Raw genomic sequence first — 22,873 nt, 5'->3', positions numbered from 1 at the left:
AATAAGGCGGGGCTTGCGGTTGCGTGGCAACAAGCCCCATGGGAGCGTGTACCTCTTCAGTAACAGAGGCCTTTGTATGTGCTGAACCCAACCCGAGCCAGGGAGCTAAATTATCCTCCAGTTTGAACGCCCATCACTTTAGACCACAGTCATGTGTTGATTCAATCATGTATTAACATAGTAACTGTTTAAAATGAGACCTTTTCTTTTTTGGAGCTGCTTATTATTTGGGGAGAGAGCATACCAGAGACGGAGGTAACAAGTGTGTTAATATGACATTAGTGCACCAGAAGTGCAATTGTTGTTATAAGGTATTGTTGTTGTTGTAAGTTCACATTATGTAAAATGAAGCTCTCAGGCCTGGTGCCAAATTCACCTGCTGGGCTACTTTATATTTATATTTAGTCCTTCCTGATGCTTCCATCTGTCCATTTACTTCCAGTGACTAATAAAGTTTTCATGTTCTTTCCAAGTCTGTCAGTTTTTCCCTGTGCTTTTAGATAATTTATCCGAGATGATCCTCAGTACACCATCATCATCGGACACACAAAAAAAGTGAATATTATGTGATTACAATCATGTGTCTAATAAACCACTTGTCAACATTGATGAGTTATGCTCAACAGATCCATTATCAGCAGTAACAAGTCAGAATGCCACAGAAATACGTGGTCACATTGTTTTATTCTAATAATAAGATAATAAAGTATTGACAGTCATACGCTAATAGGAAAAAGACAAATGAGATTTCTTTTTAAAAATGACCTTTTGAAATACCAATAAAGATTAGCAGACGAGCAGGATGTTGAATGTATTATCTATCCGCCAATGACACTTGAACTCATGAGTGACAAACTCAGTCATGTTTAACTTTGACATGTTTTTAAGCATCTTAATGAAAAAGAACACCTTTCCTACACTAATGTCAGTGAACACTTTGTATATCAGAGTCTCCATGATGAACTAAAGAGCTACAAGACATTGATGCAGTATGCACCAGGCAATATGCATTGTTAGTTCATAAACTATTTGAATACAGACAGTTCCCCGCCGTCTTATTTTAAAGCTCAGGTCATAACTATACGAGCTGATACGGTAGGACTGATCCTTCATTCTCAAGACTCTCCTTTGTGATAAAGCCAAGTTTCGAAAGTGTCACTGGATCCTCGTCTTGCAGACATGCCGCTGTGACAAGAAAATCTCTGCGTCTTGGTGCGACTATGCAATCTCTGGCTTAATGGTTTCTGTGTGTGTCCGTGCCAAGAGGACAGACTCAAGCACACAGAAACAGAAACAGAGAGCGGGAGGGGAGGAATCAGGGAATACCTTTTCATTGTTTATCTCAGTATTGTATTTTTTTTTTTCTTACAGAGAAAGTTGTTGTTATGGCAACAGGAATATTTACCATGTCTGTCCTGATGTCTCTATCTCTGTTACCCCGTCCCTGTCGAAACTCTGACGACATTGCCACACTCCACTGCACAAGGGTTTTCATTTGAATATAATAATAATAGTATATTATACTATAGAAGGACAGACATGAATCAGGAATTTAAAAAAAATAATGTGGGGACATAAGGGAGAATGAATTTCAACTGTATGTATAATATGGTAATTACCTAAATAAATTATAGTCCTCATTACCAAACTATTACTATTAGAAAGAAGATATTACTGTAACGTTATATCCCTATCATTATACTGTTACCATGTTCATGTAACGTGTGTCAAACTATTCATTGCATTTGTTCATTCAAGGTGTTCTCAGATGATAAATCAATGATCAATCAGTAACTAAACATGTCCCTACTCACAGCCTTTTAAGCCACATTGATTATATTATCTGAACATAATCATCACAGGATGTTATCATCCTCCCACTATTTCACTGTTACGCTCCAGTTCTCCCCGTCCCATGTCTCCCCACCTGCTTTCCTCTCCATAAAAAACAAAACAAAAACAAAAACAAAACACCACAGGTAGTCTCACTGAGAGCTGATAATTAACTCCGGCCACGCCAGATAAATAAAGCATCCATTCAGAGATCTTCTTTTCAGATTAAGACCTGCACTGTAAACATTTGTCTCTCCACCCCGAGAACACATCTGACACATTGATCTGAGGAATTCACTCAGGGTGAAAGCTGAAGGTTTGCCCACTGAGACGGAGAGGTATGTGGAGTGACATAGAAACAGGGACTGGGATTATGTAAGGCACCTGCACCCATTTCTGTCTGAGGAAAGGTCCATGTTAAGCCATTACAAACCACATAAATCCCCAAAGATACATAATCCTGATACATTTACTGCTTAAAAAAAATAGGGAATACTAAATTATCACAGTCTTTGGTGTGGTTTTTAATCCAGCCCTCTACAGGTTAAGCATTTTGGTTTGATTGGTGGATTCTTTTTTGTCAAATAATTGCACAATTTATACCAGTAAAAATTCTGATGTGTGATCTAGGTGTTCCTTTAATTATTTTTGAGTGATACAGACACACAAGTTTAGTTTAGTAGGATATAGTATATTCTAAAAAGCATGGGAAATAAATTCAGGATAAGTGTACAATTCAATAAAAACTGCTGCACCATATTGGACGGAGCACTAGCCTGTACAAGCTCTTTTTTCCAGTGATGACTGTGTGCAGAGGATGGCAGGTATGATCAATGATCAATTTGACAATTTCCTCTTAAGCTATTTCATGAAAGATCAACTTTCAAGGCAACTCTGAAACAATAATGACAAAGGTGACTCAGTTCACTCGGCTATAAATACTCCTGCTGATTCAGACGTACACGGCTAAGAATACATACGCCCGTCTACGCATTTCTTATTTCTGTATGTATGATGTATGCGACGATGGAAATGAGTTTGGCTTACGCATGTGCCATGTGCGTAAGACTCCCATTAAGTCTTTGTGAAATGATGAACCTGAAAATGTCTCTATGTCATTGTGCAGTACTGAACAGGTTGAACCGAGGAGTGCGGGAGGCAGCCAGTTGGACTGGTGGAGTCAGCTCACAAAAGAAAACCTCTCAAAGGAAATAAGTGGCTAGTGTATCTAAGGACTATAATGACACAGTAACGCAGACCTGCTCGCTGCACTGCTCAGACACTGGTTACCTCACAGATAAACAAACGTGTATGCTTAAGTTCATGACTTAAAACAGACCAGGACAGTTTTGAACTAATGTGACAAATAAATACTTGATGCCACCAGAGCATTGGGGCAGAGCAGACCTGCCTGTGTTGTACGGAGCGACTTTCGATGCATTGGCATGGTTTGGCAGGTTTTGTTCAGTGACACGTAGAGTGATTAAAGTGGGAGTACATGAAAGTGGCTAAAACCCAGCCATCATTAGCCCTGGAGACGCTAATGATGAAGCCCTCAGGAATGCAGAAAGGAATCTAACACTTACTGGTTATTTTCTTTGTTTTTATTGTGTTTCTCTTAAGTGCTATTACAACACAGGTATATTAAAAAAAAATATGACACTACACACCCACGGGCTACTGTAACAAAGTACAAACCACTACGTGCCCATTCTTAAACCTGTTTTAATTGCTTTGAATGAACGTCGAATAAAAGATCCCAAAGAGGAACTAAGTTGTTGCAATGCTTTCATTTTACAACAGTATGCTTTGTTTGAACACATCAGGACTCTGACTCTTGCAGACTTTCCCAACCCACATTTACAGTATCTTGATCTTTGTAGTGTATATTTTAGGGGTGGAACAAAACATTGATTTAGTGATAATTTCGTCCTTCCTCAGGCAATACGATATGTTAAAATAGATACTTTAATGAACAAATTAAGGTGCCCTAAAGTAAGCAATTCTTGCCAGTTTCACTTGCAGGGTGTTGCTACTTCATGTCTCCTCATGGTGGCGCTGCTTAAAATTAATGAGGGAAACTTGGGGAGTTAATTGGCCGAAGAAGAGGGAGTTTACAGCAGAATAATGGTGGAGAAAGCTACATTAAGAGATGCCCCATCCACATTCAATACATAGACTTTATGCACATTGTTCTCTATATTGTGAATAAATAGAGAAATGCTGCACTTTCACAACTTTTTGATAGGATTAAGGGAAAATCAATGGAAATTTAACACAACTTTATTCATTTATGATGACCTAAAAATTAACAACACAGGTCGCTGGCTGTAGAGAGGGTGTTAAATGTTTGAAGTGACGCGAGGGCCACTGTAATTCTTAGATGAGAGCATGAATCAAATGTAAATTCACGACTAAATTCTAATGTTCTTTAAACCAGATTGGAATGTTATGTTTTTCTATTCAGTGTAATTAATTCACAGCAAACAATCACAGAAAAATACAATACCAATATTTGCTTGCTATAAATATAATAATAATATAAATACAGGTTTTCAATGTCAACTGTTACAGGTTGAAAAAAGGAGTGTCTGTGTTTGAATGTTGGGCTGCATTATGTGCATGTAATGTTTTGTGATGTGTGGGTCAGTGGGCGCAGGAGTTCTAGGTTGTCTCTGGCTTTAGGTGGTAAAGACCACATTGGAATTCAGAATAGAATAAGGTTTCATATCAATTGTCTATAAGAGAAAGGATAAAAGTTCTCATACTTTGTGTAACCTTCAGTTAATGAGTTGTCTCTCTGCCAGGTTTGTTTCCTCCTAAAAGAACCGAAACTTACTCTAATCCTGCAACCTATCCAATGAGGATAATCCCATGTATGAAACTGTGCAGGATATCCCTGCATCCCTACAAGACATGAGTAACGCATGGTTTTGCAGGGGATGATGGAAATCCCCTGCTGGGAGGCCTCCCAACATAACGCGCAAAAAGGCTTTATGAACACAAAAAGGTTCAACTCGAGTCTTTAGCAGGAACTAAACTTGGCAGAGTGAGACAAGTCAGACTTAACACCGAATTCCAGTTTGTTTGGTAATGGATAAAACTACAAAAGGCTTATGGCAGTGCATAAAGTCTGAGTAAACAGTTCAAGACTTAAAATGGATATCTAAGATGTGCCAACAAATGCCAGATTTAAAGTATTTCATATTATCCATGGGCTGAATTACACCCAAAATATGTGACTATACTAAAAATAAATAAATGACAGTTTAGCTTTGACTTTGAATGTTGTGCAGCATCATGTGTATGTAATGTTTTGTGATGTGTGCTTGTGGGTCAGTGCGTGTGGGGGTCTGGGCTGGATGAGTCTCTGGCATTAGGAGGTAAAGTCCATTCAAGAAAAAAAATCTCTGAGCTGGATCCTGTTGGGCAGAGTGATGTAGCAGCTACTGAGGCATGTGTACAGTTTGGTAGGCTCTGGTCCAAAATCTGAAAAAAGGTTAGCCTATTTGAGTATAAAGTAAATATAGATTGAACAAAAGTACCATCTGAAAGAACATACCTGAAGACACCCTGTGGCAAAGAGGCGTCATCGTAGAAGGGTTGGTTCACCTGGGGCAAAGTCCTTGCCACAGGCATTCAAGGATGGGACATCTCCTTGTCGTGTCCAACATGGAGTCCTCTGATGCAGGAAACTGTTGCAGCCTTCACCTCTTCAAAACAAGGTAGAATTTGTCACAGACGTAACAAGAAAAAGGTAAAAAAAACAAAACGTACAAAAATCCTAAAAAGGTAGCTCACCTCCTCAAGTGCGACACATCTTCTCACATCCTGTCAGGGCCCACTGATGAATGCACTCCTCAATATGTGCATGTAATGTTTTGTGATGTGTGGGTCAGTGGGTGCAGGAGTTCTAGGTTGTCTCTGGCTTTAGGTGGTAAAGTCCACATTGGAATTCAGAATAGAATAAGGTTTCATATCAATTGTCTATAAGAGAAAGGATAAAAGTTCTCAAACTTTGTGGAACCTTCAGTTAATGAGTTGTCTCTCTGCCAGGTTTGTTTCCTCCGAAAGAACCGAAACTTACTCTAATCCTGCAACCTATCCAATGAGGATAATCCCATGTATGAAACTGTACAAGATATCCCTGCATCCCTACAAGACACGAGTAACGCATGGTTTTGCAGGGGATGATGGAAATCCCCTGCTGGGAGGCCTCCCAACATAACGCGCAAAAAGGCTTTATGAACACAAAAAGGTTCAACTCGAGTCTTTAGCAGGAACTAAACTTGGCAGAGTGAGACAAGTCAGACTTAACACCGAATTCCAGTTTGTTTGGTGATGGATAAAACTACAAAAGGCTGATGGCAATGCATAAAGTCTGAGTAAACAGTTCAAGACTTAAAATGGATATCTAATATGTGCCAACAAATGCCAGATTTACAGTATTTCATATTATCCATGTGCTGAATTACACCCAAAATATGTGACTACACTAAAAATAAATAAATGACAGTTTAGCTTTGACTTTGAATGTTGTTCTGCATCATGTGCATGTAATGTTTTGTGATGTGTGCTTGTGGGTCAGTGCGTGTGGGGGTCTGGGCTGGATGAGTCTCTGGCATTAGGAGGTAAAGTCCATTCAAGAAGAAAAATCTCTGAGCTGGATCCTGTTGGGCAGAGTGATGTAGCAGCCACTGAGGCATGTGTACAGTTTGGTAGGCTCTGGTCCAAAATCTGAAAAAAAAGGTTAGCCTATTTGAGTATAAAGTAAATATAGATTGAACAAAAGTACCATCTGAAAGAACATACCTGAAGACACCCTGTGGCAAAGAGGCGTCATCGTAGAAGGGTTGGTTCACCTGGGGCAAAGTCCTTGCCACAGGCATCCAAGGATGGGACATCTCCTCGTCGTGTCCAACATGGAGTCCTCTGATGCAGGAAACTGTTGCAGCCTTCACCTCTTCAAAACAAGGTAGAATTTGTCACACAAGTAACAAGAAAAGGGTAAAAAAAACAAAACGTACAAAAATCCTAAAAAAGGTAGCTCACCTCCTCAAGTGCGACACATCTTCTCACATCCAGTCAGGGCCCACTGATGAATGCACTCAATATGTGCCTGCCTTTCCTGTTCTACACTGACAGTTTGCCAAACTACCCCTGCCTCCAAACACAATTCAAGCTTCACCTCCTGTAGATTTCTTTACAAATATCAGATATCTACTCACTGTGCCTCAGTTTGCTAGCCATTTGGGATGATGCTAACCCCAATGACTTGGTTGGCTGCATGGAAAAACTGCAAATCTACCAGTTGCCCAGACAAAGTCCCTTCTGATTCTGTTATCTCACCACAAAGGTTCTCTGCTTAAACCCCTATTTGACCAAGCATGAAATCAGTTCCACTTTCCTGTCCCGAGGTCTAATTTTCTCTCCCTGTAGCCTTCCAACACCCACTGCTGTCATCGCAACATCTGCAAGAGGCAGAGGTTTCACAATTCAGAGCTTCTCATGTGTTAAGCAAGATAAGCAAGAAGACTATTGACAAAGCAAACGCATGAAAATGCTTGACCCCAATTTGACTAAATACTTCATTTTGTCTACAAGTGATATATATGGCAAACATGTTCATTACAATATTTAATTTTTTGGAGGAAGATAAATGCATACCACGATAGGCTGAGTCACAAAACCAGATGGATCCTTGTCTGATTTTGGAAACTGCACAGTCATGGTATGTCACTCAGTCAGGATCCGTGGCCAGATTTCCTCACACACAGAGAAGAAGGGGAAGGACAAAAAGCCTTACCATCTTACGAGTCGACTCAATTTACCTTGTTCTCTGCTGTGTGAAGGAGAACCAGCTCATCAAACTCTGACTGATTTACAAATTGAGCGATACATTTGCTCAAATATTGATATTGATCTTTTGCATGGTTTCACAGAGGTCAGGTTACTGACCTGAGAATGTTAAATTCAATAACTTTTTTTTGTCTCGTAAACCGAAGAACCATTTAGGAAAATTAGATCAAGCATTTTAAGGGGTCTGTTTTGTCAGTAGTCTAATGACACATCTTACCCAACACATGAAGACGCAGTGACTGAGGATACGGTTACCTTTAGCAGATGTGACAACAGCAGCCGTGGGTATTGGAGTGCTGCAGGGAGAGAAAACAAGATCTGGAGAAAGGATGGAGGAAAAAATTTAATGCGTAGCTCAATAAGAGTCAAAGCAGAGAGAAACTTTGGGGCAAGGCTACAATATCAGGAGGAATTTCGCCAACACACCTGGGAGATTAACGTTTCTCATGCATCCAACCAAGACACTAGGATTAAGCATCATCCTAATGACATCACAAGCTGCCTAAATTGTGGAATCAAACGCACTACAGACTACAGAAATTGCGTTCTTACCATCAACTGCACACCAACATCCATTTAAACTTGGTTTAAAATCTGGTCCATCACCACACATTTAGAAGACAGAATTTCTGCATTTTTCAAAACCTGACTCTCAGACATACACTTTATCATAAAAGTGTTGAAAGGCACGGCAGCCAGGATAGATCAGCACCACGGCCAGGAAAACAGCGATGGCACGGTGGCCAATAAAGTGTGTGACATTTACGGTTTCTTGATTCAAACAGAAACATTTTAAGACAATTTTGGGTTAATCCTCTTTAGTAAAGTTTGAAAAAAAAAAAAAAAAAAAATTAGCCGGGGAGGGAGGCAGGGCAGGACAACTCATACAATGGTTTATACAGATAAATAAATACAAATTATCAGGTTCTCAATAGTATTTCAATTCGGGAGGGGCTTGAAAACATTTCTGTCCTCTGGGAGGATATGACAGAAAATAATAGGGAACCACTGGGTTAATGGCACAGTGGCCATGCAAGACATCACATAATTTTTTATGTGAATTTTTTTTTGTTTATTCCCCTAATCTGCAAAACCTAACCACACAAGGCCAACACAGTAGCCCCCCATAGGAAAAAAAAATATGGACTTACCCTTTGTAGATAGACCTGAAAAGGAAATGTTAGTGCATTCATTTATCAAGCATTTTTAGGATTTGGCACAGCAGCCCCTGTAAGAGAAACCAGGCATATCTACTTCAATGTTAACTGCTGAGCAGAATCCTATTTTCAGAGCATCACAGCACATTCAATCCACACATCTCAAACCCACAAGCTCTATTCAACACCCTGATCAGCAATCCTTCAAATGACAAACTGCCAAAGAACCTTAAAACCCTGCATCAGTCCAGCACCCCATTCTTACAAATCACTTGCTCAGCTCAGTTCCAAAGACACAGGGACCAGATTAACATTTTACATATTCAGACACACCCAAAAATGTCACTTAAACCAACAAGCAGAAAACAACCTGTGGCTAATGCTCCATGTACAACCCTCAGCTATATGGCAGATGGAAAGCTGGAGAAGAGAAAGAACGTGGCCATGTTGGAAGTATGGACAGTTTTCAGCAAATTCAAATGGACAATGCGGATGGAATAGATACAGGCACAGCCGCTAAGAAAAAGAGCGAGTGGGGACACGGCGGCCACCCACAATTTAAATACATGACACTTACTGTTTGAAGATCTTCATGAAGATCAACCTGGGAAAAAGAAAAACAGAGTCCAGTCTCAAACCTCAATGTTCAAGCTCCTGCCATGACAGGTGTAAAATAACTACTATAGGTGCTCTGTAATGTGGTTGGAGTAGGTATAGCCATGGTTCATGTCATTGTTCATAAAGACTCATGGCTGCAGCACAATTCTATGTAGTCTTAATGTTCAGCTTTATTTGCATGTTTGAGAGCCATTTTAAAACAACTCAGACTCTGAAGTCCATAGAGAAAACTTAACAATTACTGTAATTATGCTAATTATCCAAGGTTTTACTTGAGATAGTAAATTGTCTCCAAAGGTGTCACTCACCTTTTTTTTCTAGTATTGTGTCTGGACGAGTCCCACAAGGTCCCCGTGAGCAGGAAGCTGAAGATTGTTCCTTTATGAAAAAAAAAGAAAAAAAAAGTAGGTATTTAACGACCAAGTCTGGACAGGAGTCTGTCTTTAAACTTTTAACACATTAACAACACAGCAGTCATTTATCTAGTCTTTAGTCTTGTTTCATAAATTGTGTTGTTTTTTTTTATCAATACAATTATTGATAATGGATTGATTGGATTGAGTATTTAACTGAGCTTTACAATTATAGAGTTTGTGTCATCTTAAATTTCATCACTTCTTTACTTCACAAGACTGAATGCCATTAAGATATTTGGAGAAGCATCAATCAATATTTAATGGACCAAACATGTAAACAAACCAGATTAACCAAATTATTAAAATGATTAGTTGCAGCCCCATTTACACCAATGATGTGCCTGCTGTGACCTGACAAAATGGCGACCAATTCAGATAACAATGGGCCCCAGTTGATCAAAAATTAAGAAACAACTCTCTGCAACTCCCCTTGAAGTTTTATGAGCAACAATTAAACCAGGCCTAATAATTAAGATGACATTATGCCATAATTGAGCCAACAGAGAGACACAATTCAGAGCCAAAGCTGAAATTGAGCAAATAAGCTAACATTAAGGCAGGCAATGGGGCACTACTTGGCTAACATTGAGCTAAAGCTAATGAGCAAATGACTAAGCTAGCATTAAATCAGTGTTGAGCCAACAATGAGACACTGCTTGGCTAACATTGAGCTAAAACTAATGAGCAGATGATGACTTAAACATTAAGGTAGAACTGAACTGAGTGATTCACAGCATAGCTAACACTGAGCTAAAGCCATTCTTGAGCAAATAATTAAGCCAACATTAAGCCAAACTTGAGCTGACATTGAAACACAGCTTGAGCCAAAGCTGAAACTGAGCAAATAAGCTAAAATTAAAATAAAAGCAGAATTAAGATGACAATGAGGCAAGACTGAGCAGCATTTTGAGCAGAACATTAAGCCAACAGGGTCAATGTTAAGATAACTTGACAACATTTACTCACCATTCTGGACAATCATCAACCCGGATCAGGTGGAACTCTTAAATCTCTTTGCCGGGTTTTTTATACAGGAGCTGCTGCACGTGACCAAGATTTCGGCGTCTGACGTCACGCCGCTGACGTCACGCCGCTTACGTTTGTTTGTTTGTTTGTTTCCCTTCTTCAGAAACGGTTTCTCTAGTTAAATAGTGTCTATTTTCCGGTTTGCGCCTCGTTTATGTGGCTTCTCTTCGAATTAACAGCACTGAACTGACATTGGCTGGAGGAAGAGAAGAAGAGAAGAGGAGGAGGAAGCAGCGTCATCAGCTGATTGGAAACACCTGAGCAAAGACATTAGGTGTGTTGTATGCCACGAATCAATCAATCAATCAATCAATCAATCAATCAATCGGTCGGTCTCCTCTTTGATATGCTACATTCTCAAAAAAAAAACAACAAAAAACATTTATATGCTGTGTGTATATATACGTATACTGTTTGTTCACTTAACTTTTTTAAATTTTGTATGCTTGTTATGCACCAATGACACCAGAACAAATTCCTTGTATGTGCAAATCGTACTTGGCAATAAAGCTCTTCTGATTCTGATGTTCACATTTCTATCCTTTACCTCCATGTTTTCGTTTATGTTTGTCTGTATTCATAAAATACATCACAAATACCATTATACTTTAATTACTTTGACATCAAGATAAAGAGGAGGAAAGACACGTTCTACGTGCTTTCATTTTGATTATCATCAACATCCCATTTCTTTTTTGTTTTCTAACTTATAAGACAATATCTATGTCAAAGTCAAAACTGCTGAAACTGCTGCCCCCGCGACCCGGCCCCGGATAAGCGGAGGATGATGATGATGATGATGATTTGTAGGTTTTAAAGATTTCATCCATACATCATTGACCTCTGGCTTACACCGTTTTGGTGTAAAACTGTAAAAATGTGGAGCTGAAAGGCTTACTCAGCATTATGTGAACTCATGTGACAATGATGTGAAAGTAAGGCACATTTGTTTCTATTTAAAAGTTATGCTGCTTTAAAATGATGACATCATCATCTGTCAGGAGAGTTCTGCCTCAGGCTGCTCCTCACAAAACAACACAGTCTGTTATTTGACCACTAGATAGAGCCAAGTGTATTTCTTGATCATCTGTTTCTCTCCCCCAGAGTATAATACTGTCATCAGAGATACTAAATTAAATCAATATGTAATATGTTTGCCTGTGCTGGACAAAGTGGTCCAGTATAATCATTTCATTGCCTCCAGTCAAAATAAAAATCAATATCTAACTATTGAACTCACATTTATTAAAATGCTATAATGTTACACAAGACTTGATATACGGAGAAGGGGACTTTTGGTTCAAGCATTGATGTTTCTGCCGCTGCCAGTTTACAAGGCCAAAAGAACAAGTTGTTTTTTCAGGCTCAGTAACAATCTCTGAAGACATGACCTCCTTCCTGGCTTGTGCTTGTTCCTCCTGCAGCTCCAGCTCTGTGAGCTCTCTGCTCGGTTTGATGGAGAGTTTAAGCTCACAGTGGGTCTTAGGCAGTTTATGCTGTGGCTATGAGGCTGCAGCCAACAAAGGAATCCAACCATCTATCATCAGTCCCTCACCAGGCAGCCAGGTGTTAGACACAGCCTCATGACGCATGACTGGCACATTTCCCAGTCTGGTTTAATTTCTTGCTTCAGGTCTTTAAGTTTCTCTCTCTGTCATGTTTGTGTAGATCCTCTACTGACCAGGACTTGTGTGGGAAGAGGAAGCTGGTTATTAGTTACAATGCAGTAGTTAAATAATTGTTTCATGGCAAAACTCAGTCTCAAGCTATACTCATAAAACAAAATGAGGATTGATGAAGAAAGATTTGATACAATAGTTCAGCTGGATTAACATTTCGAACCACACTCCATACCAGATGGAGGCGGTAATGCACCAAATCGTTGTTTGCCAACCGACATTAAACCTCAAATAAGAAGAAGATTTGATACAGAAAAATATCTACTTAAATAAAAAGGCAGCCATAAAAATTAAGTATTAAGCATTAAGTATCAGTCTAAATGAAAATTACTATTAGAAGTTGTGATTCAAATTTAAACCCTAATTAAACACTCATGTACTTTTGTTGTGTTGTCAACTGTAATATTAATTAATTTATTTATTCTGTAAATGTATTTTGTTTTAACAAACAAACAATGGCTAGCCACTTAAAAACTTGTATCACAAAATGCATAAAATGTCTGAAATATGATGAACACATAGCATCAGGGTAACGTTATTTGACCTTTTATCCTTTTATTTGTTTATGTCTGAATGATTAATGACTGATTTTGGTCATTTCATTAAGAGTCTGTTCCTTAATCGTCCAGAATGGGGCGCTGCTGCAGCAATCTGAACACAACACAGCAGAAGAAGACCAGCCGCGGCAGGCAGCGAGCCAAAGAAGAAGAAACTATACACCGTCACATAACCGTAACATGACCAAGGTTATTCCGGAGAAAACTGGACACAACTATGAACGACCGCTAACAGAAAAGGGTGTCATCTTATTTCGGTGAGAAACTGAGCGAAACTGCTCGTCGTCACATGTTTACAGAAACGTGTCTGTCAAATTCAATATTAGCACATTAGCAACACCGGCGTTAACCAGCTAGCAGCTGTAGCTTTTGGGCTAGTAATGAGCTGCATGATGGAGGAGTTCACAGCAAAATCCGTTTAAAATTAGTACACCAACATACAAAGTCTGTTTATAAACTGTTTATAAAGCATTAAGTTCGACCTGGCTTGTACGTCCCTCACTGTCGCCTGATAGAAGATATCTCAGTGGGTTACAGTGAATATCTAGTTTGAGCAGCTGTTTCTGTTGTCATTTGGTGACATGTACTCATACTGTCAGTTTAAGAACACATAATGAAGTGTCAGGTGTAGCAGGAGTGTTGTCATCTGCTGTTGTAGCCCATCTGCTTCTAGGTTTGATCTGTTGTTGGTTCACAGAACTTAGAGTACAGTGTTTGTAAGCAATGTTTATTTAAGATACTGTTGCTGTTGAATTAGTCCAGCCATTTACCTCTGATCTCTGACACCAACAAGGCATTTATTTCAAAGAACTGCTGCTCACTGGATATATTCTCTGTAAACCCTAGAGATTGTTACACATGGAAGTTGCATGATAAGCATATAGACATATTTACCAGATGATTGTAGCAGTGGTTATACATCTGTAACATTTTTTTTCACATATGAATTGTTGACGTTTCACATGTGATGTCTAAGGTCAATGACAGTTGACGTTTTCTGCTCTCTCTGTCCATAGTCCGTGATGAGCGCCCCGGGTTTCTTGTCCTTTGCTGCCCGACGCCTCATCTTGCCGTGTCCCACTGCCCGTCTGTTCTGCTGCCAGGTGATGGCTCCCAGGTCCATCACAGGGTGAGTTTCCACTGAGCTCTCCTGGTTGTTTGTTGTGGTTTGCTTTCCTGACACTGAGTTCTGTAAGCTAGTTTCTACAGAAATACTTGCTGACAGTTCAGCCAGATCTACTTCCCAGATCTGAAATGTGCCTTATGTTTAAAGGTCAGTTGTACCTTTCAAGAACTAGGACAACTAGCCATGACCCATAAGACTCTAAACTTGAATCTAAACCATCTGTAAATAACCTTTTTGTCCACTCATATGCTGTACTTTCTTTTCTAATTTCCTGAAAATGGGACCGTAATTTACAAAATAATTGATGTCATGTGCTATTGAGGAAGACCTAGAATAGCAACTTAGACCATTTACTAGAAATTGTTGTACTGAACTTATAAATCAAGTGAGAAGTAGGCTAATTTTCCCATAGACTTGTAATCAAACTGACCTGTTTCTGCAACCAGCTCAGTTGCTCCCCAGTGGCTGCTCAATATACTGTTACTTTGTGATTGACTACACCAAGGAAACCAGAAAAAACGTTTTTTATATGAGCGACACAGATAGTTTTGAGGTTTTTCAGATATTAGCCACTCAAAACTTTAATCGTCACCCCAGTACAGTGCATTTTTTCTTTTTCTGTGAACACCACCACAATTAAAATAGCACTCATCCCTCATTTTAAACAAAGCTACACATTGTTTAAAAAAAAAGAAAAAAAGAGTACATGCAAGAGTACTCACTCTTTCTGAGGATATTTTACATTCAAAACAAATGATGCAAACATTGTTCTTGACAGAGGAAATATGTCGTCCAAAAGAAAAATGGACCATCTTGAGAGGACAGCAAGCAACTCCAGACAAAATGTAAGTACAGTATATATTTTGAGATGAATACATTTCATTTCAACTGTATTTGCTTATTTTATTTTTGTATAAGACTGCAACAAACACCTAATTAACCTAATCTGAAACTCTAAACAGGCCGTGTATCCAGCTGAAGTATGTGGAATCATTAATGAGTCAGAGACGGTAAAACGTTTGAGAATAGCCGTTCATCCAGACTTCAGCTTCAAAGCAGGACAGTGGTAAGTAGAGTCCCGACAACTCATTCAACATTTTCTGTCACTTTTAGAAACGCACTGCATTGTCTTACTTGTGGTAAATTACAACGTTATTGTGGATTTGACGTGTTTCATTAAAAGGGGTGCGGGTCGCTGGTGCCAATCCAAGCTGACATAGGGCAAAAGGCTGGGTACACCCTGGACAGGTTATAAAAGATAATAAAATTAAACAATTAAACTTTCATCCCAGCCATATTTTATTGCATGACTACAAGTCAAGTTTTGTAGAAAAAAGCATGAACATGAGAAACAATTTTTTCTGTTAATACTGCACAACAACATCACCACAGGGTGGCAGTGTTGTGAATGGATTGTAGTGCTGCTGAACGGGTGGTTGTCTTTTAAACCTCTCGGTTGACAGCCTTATTTCACAGTCAGCATATTGATTAGTGCTGATAAGATGAAGACAATAGTTGTCAAGTAATGTGTCGATTAAGGGAACGTTAAAAGCTTTTGTCATTTATGGGCAAATCAAATAGCTATTTTTCCTCAGATTTGAGTTGGGAACTGTTGTGTGCACCAAGTTGCATGCTGGAGACACATACTTGTTTTGGCAGATGCTTGTCACTTGGAAATGTTGAAGCTTTTCTTCTGTATCTGGAAGTTATTAAGCAACTACATTAACAATAAAATACATCACAATTAAAGACAGACCTTAAACAATGGCATGTTTTCTATCAAAATGAAATGAGCAACATACTGGAAGGATTTGTTGATGCTAGCTGTGCTGAGGGGTATGAAAAAACTTTTATTGACTTTTAATTATAATATAAAGTACAAGTACTTTCCAACTTTATCTGTCAGTCAGAGTTGCCAGTGTTAATTAGTGAACCGTTTCACAAGCAGAATCTGTACGTGGGTCCATACTGTAGGTGGGCGGTGGTGAGTTACAAAACTGGCAGCCAGCTGCCCTGCGGCAACTGATAATGAATGTAAATGGATGGAAATCTTTTTGAGTTTCGCGAAGAAAAAGGACTGTTGGGTTATCAGTTTCCAGGTGGGAAAGGAGGAGGAAAAGGAGGAGGTGGGTGGAACATACTGGATGTGAGCATCTTCAAAGCAGATCCATATTTATGATGCCTCAGAGGGTTGTGGAGTCAGTCACTCTGTAGTGCAACAGAGGGTCATTGTGTTGGTGGAACATTAGCTCAAATGTAACGTTGCTGTTTTTCTTTTGGGAAGGGGGTCAACTCTGCCTGTTACTCTCAGGATAATAAACTGACTAGTAGGTTTGTTAGTTTAGTTTAGTTTTCATGGAACTACTAGACCCTTCGCTGAGATTGAAGTATCCTACTCTACCTTTGCTCACACTTTGACCTCTATTTCAACATGTTCTCACCGTGTGTTTTTCTAGCCAAGTTACAATTTGATCAAGGATTTATTTTAACAACCTTGTGCATACTGTTTAAATAATGCAATTCATTAAAGTTATACTTGGTAAGGCCCCTTCCACAGACACTTTTTTTTTTTATCAGCCAAATTGATCATCAGATCAGCTGATGATCATGTTTTGTGGTTGGCATGTACAGGGTGGATTTCTTCATCCCCGGCGTGGAGAAGGTGGGAGGTTTCTCCATGTGCTCCAGCCCGGGTTTGCTGCAGCGGGAGGGGGTCATTGATCTGGCTGTGAAATACACTCAACACCCACCAGCACACTGGGTCCACACTATGGTGAGTGGGGTCCTCACTGTCATTATAATATTGAGAATTGTCAGTAGAAGTCAACATTTCTATGGCTGAAATCAAGGCCAAGCTAATGAAAATGTGTGATGCCAATTTTGTTTACTTTTTTTTTGCTGCTATGTTTTGCTGGTTTTGAAGAAAACAAGATTTTAGAACTACCAGGATCAATAAGCATTGAGGAAAATTAAGTTAAAGCAAGATTTCAACTTTCAATGTCTCCAAGATTATTATAATTATTATTATTATATAACATGGTGAATGATGAGAATATTGGTCCGCCTTTCACTTGGTGGCGTTCGTTTTCGCTCCACTAATGAAGGGTTACTTGACCAAGGTGCTTGTCGTCTTTATCTAGAGCGTCTGAGCTTGCTGTGTATCCAGCCATGTTATTGAAGTCCCCTCGCTCATAAATCAAGGGATTGAAACAATGTGAGCAATAGGTTATATGAGCCGTGTTGAAAACGCAGGCTACGCAAACTAAAGCACTATCTTATTTTTTTTATTTTCTTTTTCATTTTTTTAATGAAAACACATAGTGGCCATTTGTTGAAATCATTCACATGCTCTGTTAAGGAAAAACAAAGCCAGTGCCTGTAACCCGCACAATATTGTAATTAATAAACATAAGCACTCATTTCATTCATCCACATGAGAGGATTTGCTGGCGTGCGTGACCGTTTCTACCCCCCTGCCCCATGCTCCTGCAGCACATGACTTCACAACAAGCCTGAGAGGTGTTGTACACGGCTGGAGCTCAGACTATAATATAAATATATTGTAATATTTAGCGAGCATGTCGCAGAGAGAGTGCAGACAAACTAGTCATTGTTTCTACAGATTATGAATTTGTTTTTTTTGGAGTTGTATCTTTGAAAAGGGGACAAACATGAGGACTTATTTGTATTATTGCAATTTCTTATAACTTTTCCAGATTTTTCCATAACTATAATGATTTCTCAGACTGCAACTGTGTGTGTTTGTGTGAGAGAGAGAGAGAGAGGGTGTTGTCATTTCAAGGTGTGAGAGAAGAAAAGATATGCAAAAAAACACATGCTACATAATCACACCTCTCTGGTTATTTTGAAAGTGAAGTGTCAAAAAAAGTGAGTTGATATTATCAGATTTCATATCTTTGTTTCCAACAATCCGGCAGTAGCACAAACCCGTAAACCCGTATTCTTTCGTTTATTTATTTCTACACCCATTTGGTCTCAGTTGTTGTCAGATGTTATTTTAAAGTGACACTGAAAGAGAAGCTGGTGATTACATGGGCAAATAAGTAGGGCAGATGAGTAAAACAGAATTTAATAGCTCTGTAACTTTCTATTGTATCATATATATATATAAAAAAAGACTTATTACAATATTTGTTTTAATCCTTACTGTGTGTGAGGTGAGTTGTGTGAAAATGAACGATGTTTTCCCCGGAGCTTACTTTTCCCTCTCTGTACTCTGGGGGTTGTTTGGAGTGTCAAGTGTTTGATGATGTGTCCTAATAAACAGCTTTGAGCTACAGCGTCTTCTGTGTGTAAATAAGAAGCGCAAAGTGGGGTGAAGTGTTTGAGTACTGAGAGACTCGGGAGCTCTCAGCCCCAGGATTGTGTGATCATCCCTTTTCCTCTGAACTTGTGCTCAGACTCATGTCAGTGAGAAGAGGCAGCACAAGTGTTGGGGAATGTGGCAGCAGATTATAAGTGTGAGCAATTATTATTATGTGCGTTTGTGTGGCGGCAGATGCAGGTGAGGAAGTGTTTTGACTTCACAGGATTTAATTCACCTCATCATATGTTTGTTGTATCGTATCATTTTACTGCAGAGGCAAGTAATGTACTTAAAAGATACATTTTAGTCTGTTTTGGTTTAAAAAGCATATTTGGGTCCATGTACAGTCATAAAGTCCGGCTGTACTGTCTGTTGTGTCCCTGCAGTAGTTTCTACCTGGAGAGTTCTGTGTTTTAGTCTGGACAGGTAGAATCAGAGATCTTTGGAAACAACGGCTCAGTTCCCACTTTCATATCCTGATTTGTTGTTTTTGGCTATGACTTGATAGCTGTGAACAGAAAGCTCCTTTTATTTTTTTGATTTCATCTCGCATAACTGTCTCATAACAGAAATCCTTTCATCTTATTGTCCACTGTTGGGTTTTTTTGTCGTTAGTAGGTGCGGGGTCAAAATATCGATTTGGTGATATATCGTCGTCCTTTCCTCATGCAATACGAAGAATCGATATGGCAGGGCAAATATCGATATATGCCCTGCCAGTTTCAGTTGCTGGGCATCAGTACTTCCTGTCATCTCTTAATGGAGAGAGCTACGTTAAGAGACGCTTCACGTTCAATATATAGACTTTGTTCTCTATGTAGTGAATGAATAGAGAAATCCTGCACTTTTAACTTTTGTTTCCCTCCATTAGACAGATATTGTGATGTATCGCTATACGATTGTCTTACAATATATTGATTATCACAGAATCATTGTATCGTGATAGTATTGGTATCAAGGACCATGTGTCACATATCGTATCATGAGGTACATTAGTAGAACTTTCTAAAAATAGGCAAACGACAGAGAAAAGATTATGCTTCCTGTTTACATCAGCAAGCTAATGCCCAGTGTGTCTGATTGGTCCCATGAGAAGTATTTTTAGTTGGTAGTATGGACTGTTTTTATCTAGAAATACTATTTTAAATGAAAACAGAAGTCTGGATGTAGCCTCAGGAAAAAAAAAATACTGTCACCATCATTTATTTAATGCTTTCTCTTTCACCTCAGTGCACAGTGGGCTCTAAGGTGGACATGCGCGTCGGTGGGGACTTCTTCTTTGACCCGTCACCCTCTGACCCCGCCGTGGATTTGCTGCTGGTGGCCGGTGGCGTAGGGATCAACCCTCTCTACTCTATTCTGTTGCACACTGCAGACCTGCTGCGCCTTAACCACGCGTCGGGCGGCCGTGATTACAACATCGGCTCCGCTCACTTGTTCTTCAGCGCCAAGAACGCACACGAGCTGCTCTTCAAGGTGAGTTCTCATATCATGGGAGATCATTGCGAGTCATGCTTTAGGAAACTTGTGACCTTCCCCCCCCCCATCACTGATTTATTGGGAAAAGGGCAGAGAACTGCTGCTAACTGGATATTTTCTATTTTTCCTGACCTTTCTCTGTGAACCATACAGATGGTTGCGCATGAAAAAATCGTAAATCAGCAGTTTTCTGAAATCCTCAGACCATCTGGCACCAACAACCATGCCACGTTACATCATCACCTTTCTCGCCCGTTCTTGTAACTTGACCACGTGTGGAATATGTGTACCTAATAAAATGGCCAGTGACTGGATATGATGCTGCAAACGTTTTAAAGTCTAACCTCTGTATTCTCAGGACTCCATCACTGAGGTGTGTCGGGAATTCCCTGACAAGTTCTCATGTAACTTCCACATCACACAACGGAGCACAGATGTTGACCCACACCCCCAGTCATCTATGAACCGTAAGGAATGATCACACATACACACACACACACACACAACGACTGAGCGACTGTCACATTATAGCCCAGTGTGTCATTGTTGATTAATTGTGTCTCCCCAGATGGCAGAATCACAGAGGCGGAGCTACGGGCTCGTGTACACCCTCAGAGGACTTTATGTTACCTGTGCGGGCCACCACCCATGATCGAAGCCATTTCAAAAACCCTCATGGACCTGGGTCTCCCTAAAGACAGGATCGTCTTTGAGCAGTGGTGGTAGAAGAACCGCCGACAGAGCCAGCATAAACTCGCGGTTTGTCCTCTGGGGCTCCTGAGGGGGAGGAGATATCGGGTGTGTCAAGAGTGGAAAGCAACGCAAATATTCCAGTGATGTGGAATTTGATAAGTGATGGAGCAGCTGAGGAAGTTCATCCTCTAATCACTGCTGCTGGGACAGACTCCTGGGACCACCCACTCTTCAGCTATCAGCTGACTCATAATGACAATAGAGAGGGATATTATTTATTGTGATTTTAACAGGGGAAACTTATTGACTTGAAGCATTGACATTCTCCAGCTCAATGCCTTGCTGAATAATGCAACAAATGTGCAATTGCAATGTCCACATCTTTCTGTATGTGCACATGTTGATGCACATGGCTTCATATTAGGGCTGAACGAGTTTGAATAAATGTCTGATTGCGATCGCCTGGACTGAAATTGAGACTGCAATATCATAGTTAGTCTCATTTTCATTTCAGTAACCCATTTTAAATGATTACTGTGTGATGTGTGTACAGATCTGTGTGAAACAGATGTTTTCTGTATAGATCAGGACAATATTTGATCTAAAAATGGTCATGATGCACATTTTGACTTGAAGAAATATTGCGCTTCCTGCAATTTTGATGAAATTCCCATGAATTGTTCAGCCCTACTTCATATTGTAGGTTTCCAGCCTGTACTTTTTTCTTTTTTTTTTTCTCAGACAGATTAAAAGGCAATGTTTAGTTTTACACACACAGCATACCTATGCAAGCATGTCTAAAAGGATTAGTTTGACATTTTGGGAAATGTGCAAATTCACTTTTCTTGCCAAGGGTTAGGAGAAACAGTCTAAATATAAAGCATTAGTATTTAGACTGTGAACACAGGGAAAGCGCTTTTATGGCTCCCTCCAAAGACAACGATCTGCTTCCAAGGACCTCTAAAGCTCATCACATGTCATGTAGGTCAGTCTTAAAAATTTATGCCAAACCAAAAAGTGTAAATTTGACATTTCCGATTTCTCAGGAGGTCATTTCAGCAAGGAAAAGGCACAACTCACTCATTGTCTACCGCTTTATCCTCCACATGAGGGTCGCGGGCCGACTGGAGTCAGTCCCAGCAGGCACAGGGCGAAACGTGGGCTACACCTGGACAAAAAAAGCAAAAAAAATTATTTTATTTCAAACTGGAACACTGAGGATCAGTGCGTACAACAGCAATGTATCATAATACCTCTTATTTAGAAAGCTGAAGATGTTCAGGCTGCGGAGTTTCCAAGTGATTTTCTACATTTTACTCGCAGACGTCCACACTGCGCTGTATTTTTGGAGCTTGACACGCCTCCCACATACTGATCAGCGTCTGCCTGTCTTACTTCATTTGCACCGTTATGTGCATAACATGGTGCCTGTTTCACACACGTCCACATACCCATGAAGAGTTTTTCATCCCGGGGACGGGGTAACTGCGTATCCCGCAGTGCACTGTAATGGAACCTCCATGTGGTCTCGTCTCTTCACTTGGATCACTGAACATCCCTCAGAGATGGTCGGGAGCTCCTCCTCCTCCTCGTTGTTGCCTCTCTGTGGGGAAAATGCTGCCGAGACTCATTTGAGTTGTTTCTGCATTCCTTCCTTGTATGAGGAAAAATGTTTTGGGTTTTTTTTTTTTTGCTGGTAGCGTGAGATTTAAGGAAAATAAATGAAATTGACTTTGTCTGTTTTAACACTTTATTGACCCCTGCTTGTTTTGTTTTTTTAGTGACGTTTTGACTCACTGCTTATACACAATACAGGCAGTCCAGGAAATGAGTAATAAATAACTGCTTTCTAAAACCCCTTAAAGGGATGGTTCACCAAAAATAGAAGAAAACAAATTTCCTCGCGTGTCTCGGGGTGTTTTTCCAAATCGGGTGATCTCACCAAAATTGTCTAATAAAATGCAGGTGACTGCAACCCAGCAGTGGAAACGAGTGTCAGAGACTTGTGTGACTGACGAAAGGAAATTATTTGTATGACACTGAAATAATCTAGATTAAATAACTCACTTAATCTGCTTCCATTGTGTTGAGACGGATATAGAT

General features: G+C 39.8%; 1 protein-coding gene and 2 long non-coding RNA genes across 3 annotated transcripts; 1 reads left to right on the top strand and 2 right to left on the bottom strand.

Annotated features, from left to right (window-relative positions):
* Positions 1 to 6,541: 6,541 nt before the first annotated feature.
* Positions 6,542 to 7,220, bottom strand: LOC122786551. The gene is made up of 3 exons (XR_006362454.1): positions 6,886 to 7,220; positions 6,646 to 6,796; positions 6,542 to 6,570 (listed from the first exon to the last, which is right to left on the bottom strand). It is a non-coding gene; the product is annotated as an uncharacterized LOC122786551 (long non-coding RNA).
* A 1,455-nt stretch (positions 7,221 to 8,675) lies between these two features.
* Positions 8,676 to 10,900, bottom strand: LOC122786861. Its single transcript, XR_006362489.1, has 3 exons — positions 10,850 to 10,900; positions 9,776 to 9,845; positions 8,676 to 9,453 (listed from the first exon to the last, which is right to left on the bottom strand). It is a non-coding gene; the product is annotated as an uncharacterized LOC122786861 (long non-coding RNA).
* Positions 10,901 to 13,257: 2,357 nt separating this feature from the next.
* oxnad1 (oxidoreductase NAD-binding domain containing 1) lies at positions 13,258 to 21,637 on the top strand. Its single transcript, XM_044052859.1, has 8 exons — positions 13,258 to 13,402; positions 14,162 to 14,274; positions 15,050 to 15,116; positions 15,234 to 15,337; positions 16,903 to 17,044; positions 19,829 to 20,074; positions 20,436 to 20,544; positions 20,646 to 21,637. The coding sequence occupies exons 2-8, from the start codon at positions 14,168 to 14,170 to the stop codon at positions 20,801 to 20,803; spliced, it is 933 nt and encodes a 310-aa protein (XP_043908794.1). The 5' UTR covers positions 13,258 to 13,402; positions 14,162 to 14,167; the 3' UTR covers positions 20,804 to 21,637.
* Positions 21,638 to 22,873: the final 1,236 nt, after the last annotated feature.

Source organism: Solea senegalensis, linkage group LG20 (assembly GCF_019176455.1).
Source record: "Solea senegalensis isolate Sse05_10M linkage group LG20, IFAPA_SoseM_1, whole genome shotgun sequence".
In the NCBI taxonomy this organism is placed as follows: domain Eukaryota; kingdom Metazoa; phylum Chordata; class Actinopteri; order Pleuronectiformes; family Soleidae; genus Solea; species Solea senegalensis.
The sequence above is the reverse complement of the archived record's forward strand: the minus strand, read 5'-3'. Positions and strand labels throughout refer to the sequence as shown.